Source organism: Heptranchias perlo, chromosome 3 (assembly GCF_035084215.1).
Source record: "Heptranchias perlo isolate sHepPer1 chromosome 3, sHepPer1.hap1, whole genome shotgun sequence".
Lineage (NCBI taxonomy): Eukaryota > Metazoa > Chordata > Chondrichthyes > Hexanchiformes > Hexanchidae > Heptranchias > Heptranchias perlo.
This window is the reverse complement of record NC_090327.1, coordinates 68,710,959-68,726,535: the sequence shown is the minus strand read 5'-3', so window position 1 is coordinate 68,726,535 and position 15,577 is coordinate 68,710,959. Positions and strand designations below refer to the sequence as shown.

Genomic DNA, 15,577 nt, shown 5'->3' with positions numbered 1-15,577 from the left:
GAATTTTGGTTAGTTGAGACTCATGAAGATAAAGGAGAAGCAGATGGTGCCTTTGTGAGTGAATGAAGGAGAGGAGTTTGGAGAACAATACATGAATAGATAGAGTTAAATAAAATACCCAGCCACCTGCTGCCTGCTCTTTCAGCCCGATCCAAATGTATGTTCCAGAGATTAATTACCATTGCATTTATATTTATCAAGATTAAAATAGTAATGACAGCTAGAAAAAACAATAAGCACTCCACCTCATCCTTTCTTCTCTCTCAAAACTTGACTCAACTCGAGTTGTTTATTGACCTACTTGTGCTTTACAGAACAGATGCATAAATGTTCAAGTAACATAAACTCCCAATACAAATGTTCTATTTTGATTTTTGTTAACTTGAGATGACTATAACTATTGATTTTAGATGTTAGTGATTAACAGCTATTTTTATTTGTAGGATTGTTGAATATTGCACCAGAAATGCTATGGAATTTAGATAAAAGCAAAGGTTTCCCAAGCCTTTGCTTTCATCGGTTAATTTTTCCCCTTCTTTAGATCCCCTACCTAACGTACCATTTATGTTATAGTGGGATGCAATCAGCCTGCACCCAGGCCTCTGCCTATCTGCTCTGTATCCAGCACCAGAAAGTCTGAGAAGGCAGCTCAAAACAGCTCACACTCTGACTTGCCTTATTTTGCTCCTTGTCAGGAAGTATCTTGTACCTGCTGAAATCAGGAATTCATCACATGTGAATTCATCCACATGAACCTGCATCTTATCAATTTATGCCATATGCGTTGGGCACGGAGTTGCTGCACTATAGTATCTATATTTGTTTAGTTGTTTCCATGTTAGTCAACGGATGGGCTTTTCTCTTGAGAAAAAGGCAGTCTGGTAGTGGTAGAATAATGTCACTAAATTGCACACTCGGCATTTATTTGAGCATACTTAGGCATAATTCTGCCACGACTCCATAACAGTGATGCTACACTCTCACTTCACACCACTTCACAAATGCTGCCAGTATTACATTGGCAAGTGCAATGCAATGTTGATATTAAAGATTTAGGACACATTGGAATAGATTAATTGCATTGCCCCAACCTGTTACCTAAATACTTGAGAGAAGATCTGCTTACTAGAACAATTCCGTTAAGTTTCATTAGTATTTATTTAGGCACATCATTGGGAATACATCCACGCATCCTCCTCCCTTTACACCTGACCAAATGAATCACAAAGCAGTGATCATTTTGACAGAAAGAAAAGTAGCGTAAGGAAGTGAACAGTAAGAGGATTAAAAAATGGAAACATTAGCCCCAAATTTCCAGTGGCCTGGGGGTGGAAAAGTGATGTTAACTGGACAGGCAGGGGAGAAATGTGGGTCAGAACCTGGTTATAGAATCATAGAATGGTTACAGCACGGAAGGAGGCCATTTGGCCCATCGAGCCCATGCCGGCTGTCTGCAAGAGCAATCCAGCTAGTCCAACTCCCCCTCCCTTTTCCCGTAGCCCAGCAAATTTTTTCCTTTCACGTACTTATCCAATTCCCTTTTGAAAGCCGCGATTGAATCTGCCTCCACCACCCCCTCAGGTATTGCATACCGGATCTTAACCACTAGCTGTGTAAAAAAGTTCTTCCTCATGTTGCCTTTGGCACAACTGGAGTATTGTGTCCAGTTCTGAGTTATCCAGTTATAGTTATCCATCAGAAATTGTAATTGAAATGGGGGCAAAGCAATCAGTTGCTTTGGAAAAGTGGCTTAATTGGAAAGCAGCAACACTCAAATATATTTTTGAATCTGTTAGGTCTGGGCTGCAGACAGTGATGCAGCAAGGCACTGCAGTCAAATCCTTCCCCCCCCCCCACCACCACCACACTTGAGACAGGTGGCTCATTGGCACCTATAATGATGTGGGCTCCTGCCTGGAATATATAAATGCCGCTGATACCAGAATATGTTATGGAATCAGGGAGGCACCCATTTTCTAACATGAAATCTTGATTTTTGCAATGGTACCAGTGAACTTTTGTGTTGTGCATTGTATATTTATCTGAGATCCATATAGGGTATAAGCAAACTACCCATGTGATATAATCAGTGTATCGATTCTTAAAGGCCACAGCTTAACAACCAGAAAAATATTGACTATCATTAATGTAAGCTGCTAGCTGGTTTATTTATCGCAACTGTTGTACTGATAACAATCATTTGTTAAATATTTTCTTGCCTTCAGTGCTAAATTAGAGTTTTTAAATGTTTACCTTGACTAAAGTGAATGAATTGCTTGTGAATGCTATCAAATATTTTCTCAGTAGCTAGGGACAAGGGAATGGTGCAGAATAGCAAATACAATAAACCAATATGTTTTTGTTAGGATAACATCTGACATTAATGGTGCTTAAAAAGTAATTACAGAATGAAAATAGCAGGCATTTGAAGCTTCAAAGATCAACATTCATTCAATGATCCATGTATTCTCCTGGTATAGTAAATACATTGTTAGTCAAAACCTAAAATTGATCGTTTTGTTTCTCTGCCCCCTCCCCCTGTCCCAACCAGAATGATTATTTGTCAACAGGAAGCTTTAGAACAAAAAAAATCTCAGTGAATTCACTTTTCATTTTATTTTTTTCATTGTTTCATGATTGACAACCCTGAAAATCCTTGTTTTCTGCTTCAGGGGTTCTTACAGTCTGAGTTTCAGAACATAATCAACTCAACATCTACAGCTGCACCTGTTGCTACTCCAACAATGGACTGTGTTCGTTCAGTTTGCCGAAATCCCCCACCACAGAGTGTTGACTGGAATGACTACTGCAATAATGGGTTAGTGGTCAGTAGTTGCACATAAAGCAGGAACCGCAGCTTCAAGTTTTAGATGTGATCAAAGGGCTATGATTACATGCTTAGATTTTATTTGTTAGTTCCATTAGAGAATAAGTAAAATATAGGAATAGTTATATTTTGGACTTTCTATTTTAAAATATAGTTACAGTTAAATATTCAATAATTTCTAAAACGCTTGAGTGAATATTGATATATCTTAATATTTTTATAATGCAATGGAAAAAGATGTGTGTGCGCTAAAGTTGCCAACTTTCCCGGATTGTCCTGGAGTCTCCAGGAGTTAAAGATTAAACTCCAGGACCCTGCAGCGAGCAACCCAAGAGAAAAATCATAGCGACATTATTTTATAAAGTTTTCTTGTTTATTGGTTATAAAAATGCTGCAGATGGGAGAAAGGCTGTTTGACTGGGTGGGGCAGTTGAAAGCGGGAGGTCATGTGATGAAACCTACAGGAATATGTCAACCAGAGTTGGCAACTCTAGTGTACGCAGGTGAGTATTACGTCTGCTTGCACTTCCTGTCAACTTTTTGTTTATAAATCTGAACATAGGTCTTTATAATGGAAATATAAAAATAAGGGCAAAATATATTGCTGCGACTTTCCTTGAAGGTTCTCCAGATTGGCCGCCTTAGCTTCGGCGGGAGATCAATGAAATGTTTACATGGTTTGTCCGGGGTTTATGTCGATCTTCCGCCAAAGTTATGGCAGTCGATTGGGAGAAACCCCGAGGAAATTGCCAGCATATAACTTTAAAATGCGTACTGAATTACATCTCCACACCCTAGTCCAATTATCCCTTGTCTTCTAAGCCTGCTTCATCTGAAGATGACTTGGTCTTGACCCTCTGTGCAAAGCCATAGGAGGTTGACATATACACATGTAGGTAGACACATGCATATGGATAGCTAGAGGTGAGTTATGGCTTCTTGTGCTAGCTCACGGCATGTCCACCTATAAGCCCTAAGCAGAAAAAAAAAGCATGCATGTCTATAATTCATACTTTTTTTTTATTCATTCATGGAATGTGGGCGTCGCTGGCAAAGCCACCATTTATTGCCCATCCCTAATTGCCCTTGAGAAGGTGGTGGTGAGCCGCCTTCTTGAACCGCTGCAGTCCGTGTGGTGAAGGTTCTCCCATAGTGCTGTTAGGTAGGGAGTTCCAGGATTTTGACCCAGGTAGGAAGGCGATATATTTCCAAGTCAGGATGGTGTGTGATTTGGAGGGGAAAACGTGCAGGTGGTGTTGATCCCATGTGCCTGCTGCCCTTGACCTTCTAGGTGGTAGACGTCGCAGGTTTGGGAGGTGCTGTCGAAGAAGCCTTGGCGAGTTGCTGCAGTGCTTCTTGTTGATGGTACACACTGCAGCCACGGTGCGCTGGTGGTGGAGGGAGTGAATGTTTAGGGTGGTGGATGGGATGCCAATCAAGCAGGCTGCTTTGTCGTGGATGGTGTGGAGCTTCTTCAGTGTTGTTGGAGTTGCACTCATCCAGGCAAGTGGAGAGTATTCCATCACACTTCTGATTTGTACCTTGTAGATGATGGAAAGGCTTTGGAGTGTCAGGAAGTGAGTTACTTGCCGCAGAATACCCAGCCTCTGACCTGCTCTTGTAGCCACAGTATTTATATGGCCGGTCCAGTTAAGTTTCTGGTCAATGGTGACCCCCAGGATGTTGGTGGGGGATTCGGCGATGGTAATGCCATTGAATGCCAAGGGGAGGTGGTTAAACTCTCTTATTGGAGATGGTCATTGCCTGGCACTTGTCTGGCGTGAATGTTACTTGCCACTTATCAGCCCAAGCCTGGATGTTGTCCAGGTCTTGCTGCATCCGGGCACGGACTGCTTCATTATCTGCGGGGTTGCGAATGGAACTGAACACTGTGCAATCATCAGCGAACATCCCAATTTCTGACCTTATGATGGAGGGAAGGTCATTGATGAAGCAGCTGAAGATGGTTGGGCCTAGGACACTACCCTGACGAACTCCTGCAACGATGTCCTGGGGCTGAGATGATTGGTCTCCGACAACCACTACCATCTTCCTTTGTGCTAGGTATGACTCCAGCCACTGAAGATTTTCCCCCTGATTCCCATTGACTTCAATTTTACGAGGGCTCCTTGATGCCACACTCTGTCAAATGCTGCCTTGATGTCAAGGGCAGTCACTCTCACCTCACCTCTGGAATTCAGTTCTTTTGTCTATGTTTGGACCAAGGCTGTAATGAGGTCTGGAGCAGAGTGGTCCTGGCGGAACCCAAACTGAGCATCGGTGAGCAGGTTATTGGTGAGTAAGTGCTGCTTGATAGCACTGTCGACGACACCTTCCATCACTTTCCTGATGATTGAGAATAGACTGATGGGGTGGTAATTGGCCGGATTGGATTTGTCCTGCTTTTTGTGGACAGGACATACCTGGGCAATTTTCCACTTTGTCGGGAAGATGCCAGTGTTGGAGCTGTACTGGAACAGGGTCACAGTTATTTTTATGATGCATTGTAAACAATATTTCCTCATTCATTATACTCTCCATTTTACAGGTAGTCCAGCAAACTGAGAAAAATGAAAATTCCTGTGTTTTTGGGGGTGAAATTGGTGTTGGGCGGTGATGCAAAATGGGCAATAGTGAATTGTCAGCCTGTTTCACACCATACCCTATTTTCTTTTCCATTGAAGTCAGGGGCAGGATATTGGTTCCTGAAATTGGCCCTCTTTGCGCCCATCTTAAGCCTGTAAAACGGGCCCAACAAGGTCCAATTTCTATCCCATCGGCTCTTAGTATTAAAAAGATCTGTGTAAGAGTTGATCTTGTAGAGATATACAAGATTGTAAATGGTATGGAAAGGGTAAATTACTTTAAATTAAGCTGTGAGAATAGAACATTGGGGTCACAGGTTGAAACTGGTAAAAGGCAAATTTCGGACTGATAGTAAGAAGACCTTCTTCACACAATGATCAACAGATGGAATAGCCTCCCAGACACAGTAGATGGAAACAAAAACCCTAGCATCACTTAAGAACCAATTGGATGTGGCAGTGGAGAGACTCTATGATCATTTTGGATGGATGAGCTGAGGTGGGCCGAATGGCCTCCCTCACCCATAATTATCTTGTGTTTTGGAGGAGAGTGCTTCTAATATTATAACATTTGTGGATTACACCAAACTGTTTGGCTGGTCGGCATATATGAATGAACGAAAAGCACACAAATCGATTCAGAAAGAGAACAGCAGAAGAGCTTATTGGGAATCAGGGGAAAAACTCTCCAGTGGCTGGAGTCATACCTTGCACAAAAGAAGATAGTCGTGGTTGTTGGAGGCCAATCATCTCTGTCTCAGGACATTGTTGCAGGAGTTCCTCAGGGCAGTGTCCTAGGCCCAACCATCTTCAGCTGCTTCATCAATGACCTTTCCTCCATCAGTTGGATTTCAATGTAAATAAATGTAAGGTTAATGCATATTGAAACAGGAAGCATGTACACAATCCATAAGCAAAGGTGGAAAAAAATTTGATAATGTATTGATCATTCATTGAAATTTTCCAGTCAATGTGAAGCTATCATAAATAAGACTGAACAAACTACTAGTTTGCATTGGACAGGATATTTTAACTTTGTACAGGGCACTTATTGTGCTTGGGCAATAAAAATAACCTGGGCATTGCACATTTTGGGCAGGCTCCATTACACATCTACTAACTTCCCTGCCCGATTTTCCTCTATATGCTCATCCAGATGACCTTTTACGGCCAAGCACAATAAGAAGAAAATTCCCCTTAGAAATCAGGAATATTGTGTGCAAGTTTGGACATCCTTTGCTTAAAAACAAACATGAATGCGTTGGAGATGGTTCAGAGAAAAATGAAAAAGATGTTTCCATGAGCCTGGACTCTAGGTTGTAAGGGAAGACATACTTGGCTGAACTTCTTTGCACTGGAGAAAAGAAGACTGAGACGGATAAAGAGGAGGTACTAGACAGGCTAGCGGTACTTAAAGTAAATAACTCACCTGGTCCGGATCGTCGCTGGGTCAAAATCCTGGAACTCCCTACCTAACAGCACTGTGAGAGAAACTTCACCACACGGAGTGCAATAGTTCAAGAAGGTGGCTCACCACCACCTTCTCAAGGGCAGTTAGGGATGGGCAATAAATGCTGGCCTATTCAGCCACGCCCACATCCCATGAACGAATATAATAAACCAATCCTAGGTTGCTGAGGGAAGCAAGGGTGTAAATTGCGGCCATAATCTTTCAAATATCCTTAGATACGGGGGGGTGGTGCCAGAGGACTGGAGAATTACAAATGTTACACCCTTGTTCAAAAAAGGGTGTATGGATAAACCCAGCAACTGCAGGCCAGTCAGTTTAACCTCGGTGGTGGGAAAACTTTTAGAAATGATAATCCGGGACAGAATTAGCAGTCACTTCAAGTGCGAATTGATTAGGGAAAGCCAGCACGGATTTGTTAAAGGTAAATTGTGTTTAACTAACTTGATAGAGTTTTTTGATGAGGTAACAGAGAGAGGATCGATGAGGGCAATGCGGTTTATGTGGTGTATATGGACTTTCAAAAGGCGTTTGATAAAGTGCCGCATAATAGTCTTGCCATCAAGATTGAAGCCCATGGAATAAAGGAGGCAGTAGCAGCATGGATACGAAATTGGCTGAATGACAGGAAACAATGGGTTGTTTTTCGGATTGGAGGGAGGTGTACAGTGGTATTCCCCAGTGATTGGTACTAGGACCACTGCTTTTCTAGATATATATTAATGAATTGGACTTGGGTGTACAGGGCACAATTTCAAAATTTGCAGATGACACAATACTTGGAAAGGTAGTGAACAGTGAGGAAGATAGTGATAGACTTCAAGAGGATACAGACAGGCTGGTGGAATGGGCAGACGCATGGCAGATGAAATTTAACGCAGAAAAATGCAAAGTGATACATTTCGGTAGGAAGCACGAGGAGAGGCAATATAAACTAGGGGGCACAATTCTAAAAGGGGTACAGGAACAGAGAGATCTGTGTATGTGCACAAATCGTTGAAGGTGGCAGGGCAGGTTGAGAAAGCGGTGAAAAAAGCATACGGGATCCTGGACTTTATAAATAGAGGCATAGAGTACAAAAGCAAGGAAGTCTTAATGAACCTTTATAAAACACTGGTTCAACCACAGCTGGAGTATTGTGTCCAGTTCTGGGCACTGCACTTTAGGAAAGATGTGAAGGCCTTAAAGAGGTTTCAGAAAAGATTTACTAGAATGATTCCAGGGATGAGGGGCTTTAGTTAAGTGGATAGACTGGAGAAGCTGGGATTGTTATCCTTGGAACAGAGAAGGTTGCTAGGAGATTTGATAGAGGTATTCAAAATCAGAAGGGTTTAGACAGAGTAGATAGAGAGAAACTGTTCCCATTGGCAGAAGGGTCAAGAACCAGAGGACATAGATTTAAGGTGATTGACAAAAGAACCAAAGGTGACATGAGGAGAAACTTTTTTATGCAGTGAGTGGTTAGGATCTGGAATGCACTACCAGGGGAGGTGGTGGAGGCAGATTCAGTCGTGGCTTTCAAAAGGGAACTAGATAAGTACTTGAAGGGAAAAAATTTGCAGGGCTACGGGGATAAGGTAGGGGAGTGAGACTAGCTGGATTGCTCTTGCATAGAGACGGGATGGACTCGATGGGCCGAATGGCCTCCTTCCGTGCTGTAACCTTTCTATGATTCTATATGATCCAAGCCTTCAAAATGACGAGAGGCCTAGATAATGTAGATGCATGCAGTTTATTTAACAGAATGTGAGAAAGAACAAGAGGTGACAGGTTTAGCATTAACAAACATCAAGAAAGACTAGAGATTAGAATTTTCTCCCCTTGCAGGATAATGAAAATGTGGAACAGACTCTCAGCAACAACAAATGATGCTGTATCAATTTACTTTTTCAAAAAATACTTGATAAATACCTGGGGGCTGAGATTCCACAGGGGTTCCACCAGTCTCCAGTGGAAGTCCAGCCAAATCCCCACAGAATTTCAGCGCCCTAGATTTTAATGAAATGGAAAATTATAAGAAAAATTGTATAATAACATATAATTGGATATGCTGGTTTCTGTGCTGCTGGAGCTGGGTAGGGGGTATCAGTGGAAGGCAGGATTGAAGACTGAAGATGTGAAGAAGGATAGTCTAGAATTTTGAATGGTTACTTTTAGGGATCAAGGAGTATTTATGTAGAACTTCTAATGGGAGATTAAGTAGGTGGGCCCATGATAGGATAAATTCTACATCGTGTGTGAAAGGACTGGTGCTTGATAGACCTTTTCTTGTTTCAATTCCATGCTTTCTTACTTAGATACTGTAGATCCTAGACAGAATATGGGTATGCTATTTATGCCAATATGTTCAGTCATATGAAATCTCCGGAAAACTGACATATCCACAGAGTTGACAAAAAGGTGCCATGTTCCTGATAACTTGTACAAATAGCTCTCTAGTCAGTGAGCTCAAATGAGCGATCATCAGTAGACCACCTCAACAAGATTCTAGCAGCCTGGTGTTTCCAGATAAAGCGTGTAGCTTTGATTCGATGGGACACAAAGGACATCATGAGGTCAACACCAAATGAGATAACATCACAAAGTTCAACTTGTGAGAGTACCATATCTTACTTGAAAAATGTTATCCAGATAGCTTGACTGTAACTATAGGCATCAGAGAATAGCAGTGATATCAGTGTCTAACCTGCCCTTTGGATAATTCCCTTATGCTATCCTATCTAGGACTGTATGTTTGTCTGCTCATTAACTCCCAGACAGTGGAAAGGCTACCAATTGATTATAAATAACTGTTTTGAAACTAGGTCCTGAAATTTTGCTCGTAATGAAAAAGGGCTTTTTGTTTTGTTCTCCATCATTAGCAAGCCACCAATGGAATTGTGGGACTTTTCTTAATGAGGCTGTATTAATCAGCTATAATTTTCCTGAGAAATCATGTTCATTCATCAGAAACCAGATAAAGCAATGAAGATTCCAGAACCTCAATGACCAACTCCAGATCAAACAGCAGTTGGAACAAAGACCCGATTTCAGAAACCTGACACTTGTAAGAACATAAAAGTCGAGGATTAGAAAAGGCCATTTGGCCCGCAGAAACCCATCTCCCTAATAATCTAACGAATCCATTAGACCATCTAGTTGCATTTTGAATATCCCTTCACTGTTCCTGATTTGTGAAACACTTGCAACTCAAAACACTCACAGGCAAAAACATTAGTGAATCAGCAGAACCAGTCAATTGTGGGAGACTAGGGATCTCATAACTGAATATTTTATTACAACTCAATTTATAACTTTCTTTCTGTTTGTTGTAGTGCACACTACATTTACAAATGGACCCAAGGCATTTTGTTACATAATTACTTGATGCATTAATAGCTTTGAATGGCAAGCAGTATGGTAGGCACTTACATTCTTCTAGCTTTAGCATTATGAGCAGTCAGTTTTAATAATGACAGGCAGAAGCACAGTGGGTAAGTCCCAAAGAAGCACTAAATAGGATATTGTTGTGGAAATAGAAATGCAGGACCTCATGGATTGACAGCATGTGGATGAATTCGAAAGTCAGTTTGCAGACCTGCTTAGGACAAGGCAAGTTTCAACCTCATGGACACTGCACAATGAAATTGCTCTAAGAATTTTTCAGCAATGTTAAAGAATTCACAAATAGACTTACTTGTCTCTAGCAAAGCTTTTGATTGCTGTTTTGCTGTGACACCAGAAGACCTAACCACCAGGTACTAGATGGTTAGTCGGTCGTACAGCTGGGAAGATTTATTTTCTATTTATATTATTTCATCTGTTGTACGGTTATTGTTAAGGTTAGGAAGTTCATGATCAGGATGGTTTTGATGCAGATTTGTTAGCCACTGGAACTGTTAGTAATTTGGCCTAACCCTCCGGAAGATATGTCCTTATCCCAGCCACATAAAGAACAGGAATCTGCCCCCACTAATCTTAAACTGAGAACGTGACTGTTAATTTTAAGTCAGCATTTTAAAGCCTGTGCTATCTGGATGGTGGCACAGTACCATTCAACTATCAAGGATGGTACTCTGCCTAAAATCAATCAAGAGAGATGACAGGAGGACGATGACTATGAACTGAGTACTAAAAATTGACCCAAAGGATAGCATGAGCCGGAAGGAATTTTTTTTCTTACTCCCAGTAGGTTGTGCGTTCAAGACTATTTTAGAACTTGAGCCCATAAACTAGGCTGATACTCCAGTACAGGACTTAGGGAGTGCTGCATTATCTGAAATAAAAACAGAAAATACTGGAAGCACTCAGCAGGTCAGGCAACATCAGTAGAGAGAGAAACAGAGTTAAAGTTTCAGGTCAATGACACTTCATCAGAGCTGCATTATCTGGGTTGTTGTAATTCAGATGAGCTGAAAATTAGGCAAGTTGGAGGATGATGGAATGATCATCGGTGTTGAAGTCATTTGAGAGGCAAAACAGGTTAAGAAATGGAAAGCCACAGTTGCAGCCACTCAGGATGTTTGTGACTTTGACAAACGTGATCTCAGTACGATGTTCCAGATTAGAGGGTTTCAAATAAAGAGTGGTGGGAGTTTTAGTGATAGGGATGGGATAGAGTTTGAGATAATGTCAGATTGACTCAGTGGTAACACTCTCCTCTCTGAGTCAGAAGATTATGGGTTCCAGCTCCATTTGTGCATATAATCATCGGATGCTTCAGCACTGAGGGAACACTGCTTTGTGAGAAGTGCTGTCTTTTTGGATGAGATGTTAAACCAACTGTTTGGTTAACAAAAATCTATCAAACTCAGATTTAAAATGAACAATTGAGCTAGCATCAACTGCCGTTTGCATAAGAGAATTCCAAACTGCTACCACCCTTTGCATATAGAAGTGTTTCCCTAACTTCACTCCTGAAAGTCCTGGCTCTAATTTTTAGGCTAATTTTTAAGCTTCAGCAGTATTCCTGTGTACTCTTGGAGTCCCTAAGCCTTGGTGCTGCCGTCTTGTGCTTAAGCTCTCTAGAGTTAGTTAAGTGGGTGTGTTGTCAAGGGGAGAAAGTGTACTTTCCATATCAGGCACACAAACTCTACAGCGTGGAAATTGCTGGGGGCGCGCTCCACGAGCATAAATCGGTGGAGTGGAGCCAGTGACCCTGTCCCAAATTCTGGTCATTTGCATAGGTAGGACAGGCCACCAGTGCCTGCAAGGGTGCTTACGAGGTGGCTACCCTGGTTCAAGCATATTTGACCTTGTACGGCAGAGCAGGGTCCTCAAGAGGTCCAAATGGGCTGAAGAAAAAAAAGTAATTATCTTTGGTTCCCATTAAAGCCACTAACTAGGGAAGGTAACCCATCCCCTTCAAAATCGATTGCCTTACTCGAGTGAAAGTATGCAGCCTTTAGAAGGTCTCAAAAGAGAGTTACACCAGATCTCAACTGGTGTGTTCTCCGCTGAAACCTTTCAAGGGTGTAAAGGGAGGCGTTTCCGGGGGAAGCATGGGAAATCCCCCCAGACGTACCCCCTTGACGTATCGCAGAAGATCTGCCCACAGCCCTTCCCGACTGGAATTTAAAGGTCCTGTCCAGATGGGCCAGAATCCTGGCAAAGCCAGGACCTGACCTACATTCTAGGTCCCCATCCAGCAGTAACTGCAACTTACACCCTGTCCTGCTCCAGAAATATTGGGGCTTACCTCAGTAGCTTAGTTTGGAGATACTTGAACATTGAGTTGAATGTCTGTGATTTCCTTAGATATGCTTCCTGCAAACATCACACCCTACTGATTCCTTCATATGATAAAGAATATTATTAATACATACATTTGTGTTTGGGGGTGTTTTTCAGCATATTTATTATGTATCTATTGTCAATATTTTAAATACAAATTAGTAGGCCTCCCTATAATGTGACTGGTGTGCCTGTCCAGATGCAAAATGCCCATTTCGAATGTATGCTCCAGGGGAGATCCACAATGCAAAAATAAAAATGAGTGATCCTCTCCTTGTTATGGACTACCCTTCTTTTCTGCCCATGTGTTTTGGGGTCTCCAACAGCCAAATCCAGAAAGAAGAGTTTGGTCCTTTAACATTTTAGGGCTTTTATCTATAAGGAATTTGTTTTACGGTAAGTGATATTATGTTACTAATATAAGGTCAGATCTAGCTTACAAAGGGCTAACTCCTAGAGATACACAAACCATTTAGAATGTTGAATCAGATGGTTCCTGGGTGGACTCCCAGGCAGAAGAGTCATAGTGATCTGTTTGTTTACTTTTGTATATTGCAGCAGTTTTGAGACAATGGCCGGGAAATTGGTCTTACGCAGAAATCCGGCATGAAGTGGACAGTGTACCTGTAACATGTTCCCAAAGATGAAGGCCCGAGGCTTGTTGGAAATTGGGCCTCAGGTCTCATCTACATAATACTGGTGAGCTGCAGATGTCAATTGGCTGTCCTGATGTAGCTCGCTGTTTGGGGCCCTGGAAAATTTGACATGATCCGCCTAGTTATGGTGAATTTGACATTGTGGTCTTAAAACAGGTGTTCGGTCCCTGATATTTAGGATGCCTAACTCCTGTCTTAGGTAGGCGCCCCCGCATTCGGAAATCACTGGTTGGCAGATGGCGCACTTCTGGGGTGATTGGGAAATCAGGTCTGGAAATTGGTCCCTCCAGCTCCTATTTTTGCCCAAGTTTTTCAAGTTTATCAATGGTGATACACAGTTGATTACCAGGAAACAACCCAATCAGTATGCATTGTGATTTAAAAAGAATTAGTAACATTCAATCTGCATTCATGCAACAACTAGCCTTTTCCCTGGTAATAAGTCTGCTAACATTAATATGAAGGTGGCTTCAGTTTAAGTAAACACAAGGTGGTACATCTATTTACTGATTAAGTTTTAATTTTTTTTACCTTCATTTGTTTCTTGCAAAAGTTAACAATTCTCTTTTCTTCTCTACAGCAATTTGCAGAGGGATAAAGCGCTGTACCTCACCTGAGGATATTCTTTCCTATGATGACTGCAGGGAAGTCTTCAAACATGGATTGCATCAAGGCAGTTCTGTGTCCTTTTAGAGAACAAGTCGCTAAGCACTTAGATCTTTAAGCTTGCACTTAAGCTTGTGGGATTGCCCAATTTACGAGACATCATTTTGCTTCTTTCCATCGAAGATTATTATTGGACAAATGTCCCTCTTCATTTCTGAAGGAAACTTGGATCATTTTGCTTACTGTTGGTTTTGCTGTGGAGTGCTGCTGTAGTGAACTGCCTTAGCAATTTTATGTCATTCTAGGAACATAATCCTAGGTCTTCCATCAGTTGTTGATAGTTAACCAGTGAAAACTGATGGATATAGCACTCATAGCAAGTTTGTAAATAGGGTCTGTGTTGCACTCTCTTAGAGTATAAAATGATAAAAGGTTTTCCTAGCTAAAACATAACTTTATACTGGCTCTGTCCAGTGAGATTATATCATTTAAGTGGGACCAGATTGGCAAGATTAGTATTTTTTGTTTAATTTGTAAGAAAACGGTTTCATAGTTATATATTTGCAAAATTGCTTCCAACAATTTTATTAAGCAACCCCAAATTGTCTCATAGAATAGCATGAACAGTTTTTAAGTGTTAAAAAGCAAAACACATTTATTTTGTACTACATAGATGTTTTTGTATCTTCTATGGTGTAATGGTTAGTAATTATGTCACTATACTTTTGTGTTTTAAAAAAAAACAAAAAAAATCTGCCAAATGCTTCTCTGGTGTTTATTAGATGCAGCAACTGATTGGAGACAGCTAAGTTATAACCTTGACATATGGCTATATATAATTGTTTCTTCATACTGTATGTCTATATTTAATCTTTTTTAATGGAAACTGTTGCGCCTATTTATGAAATAATAAATAGAGGTGTTTGTAAGTAATTTTGTAAGCATTGAAAAATATTTTGGGTGCCATTTAACTTTGCAGGCACAACCAGTCTCAATTTGTGTGATTATGCTTACTATTTTGATTTAGTTTCTTCAGTAATAATAAAAAAGAAACCCAGATCTGGATTTCTTCTTTGCAGAAAAGTTATGAAAAGTTTCTAGTATTTATTTACACATTCTTTTCCAAATATTTCCAAACTCTTTATTTTACATATCAAAAGTATTGTTTTTTTCCCACAAAAGAATTTGGGTTTTCAAACTTACTAACAACTGTAAACCAACATGAACTGCATTTTTCTCAATATATTATTTAATGCTCAAAAGGTGATGTTTATCACATAATTCTGATACCTGTATATGTTCCTGATGTTCTATAATCATGGAACTAAGAACCGACAAATTGAAAGTTACATAAAAAGTTTGAGACATATATGACTAAGAAAGTCTAAAACAATTTTAGGCCTGTTGTACCAATGCTTGTGCTATGATTTTATTTATTTAGCTACTTTTCAGAAGTTACATAGTATTACATAGTAGTTACAGCACAGAAATAGGCCATTTGACCCAACAGGTCTAAGCCGGTGTTTATCCTCCACATGAGCCTCCTCCCACCGTACTTTATCACACCCTATTGACATATCCTACTATTGTTTTCTCCCTCATGCACCTATGCTATTCATAGAATCATAGAAATGTCGCAGCACGGAAGGAGGCCATTCAGCCCATCGAGTCCGTGCCAGCTCTATGCAAGAGCAATCCAGCTAATCCCACTCCCCCACCCTAA

General features: G+C 40.9%; 1 protein-coding gene across 4 annotated transcripts in view; it reads left to right on the top strand.

Annotated features, from left to right (window-relative positions):
* Nucleotides 1-14,937, top strand: part of tox (thymocyte selection-associated high mobility group box) — a 231,394-nt gene extending 216,457 nt beyond the window's left edge. For all 4 annotated transcript variants that reach the window (XM_067980115.1, XM_067980110.1, XM_067980112.1 and 1 more), the window contains 2 exons: nt 2,673-2,818; nt 13,829-14,937. In XM_067980115.1, the coding sequence (XP_067836216.1) occupies nt 2,673-2,818; nt 13,829-13,865 (183 nt within the window). In that variant the 3' untranslated portion in view covers nt 13,866-14,937. The remainder of the gene's footprint in view (nt 1-2,672; nt 2,819-13,828) is intronic.
* Nucleotides 14,938-15,577: the final 640 nt, after the last annotated feature.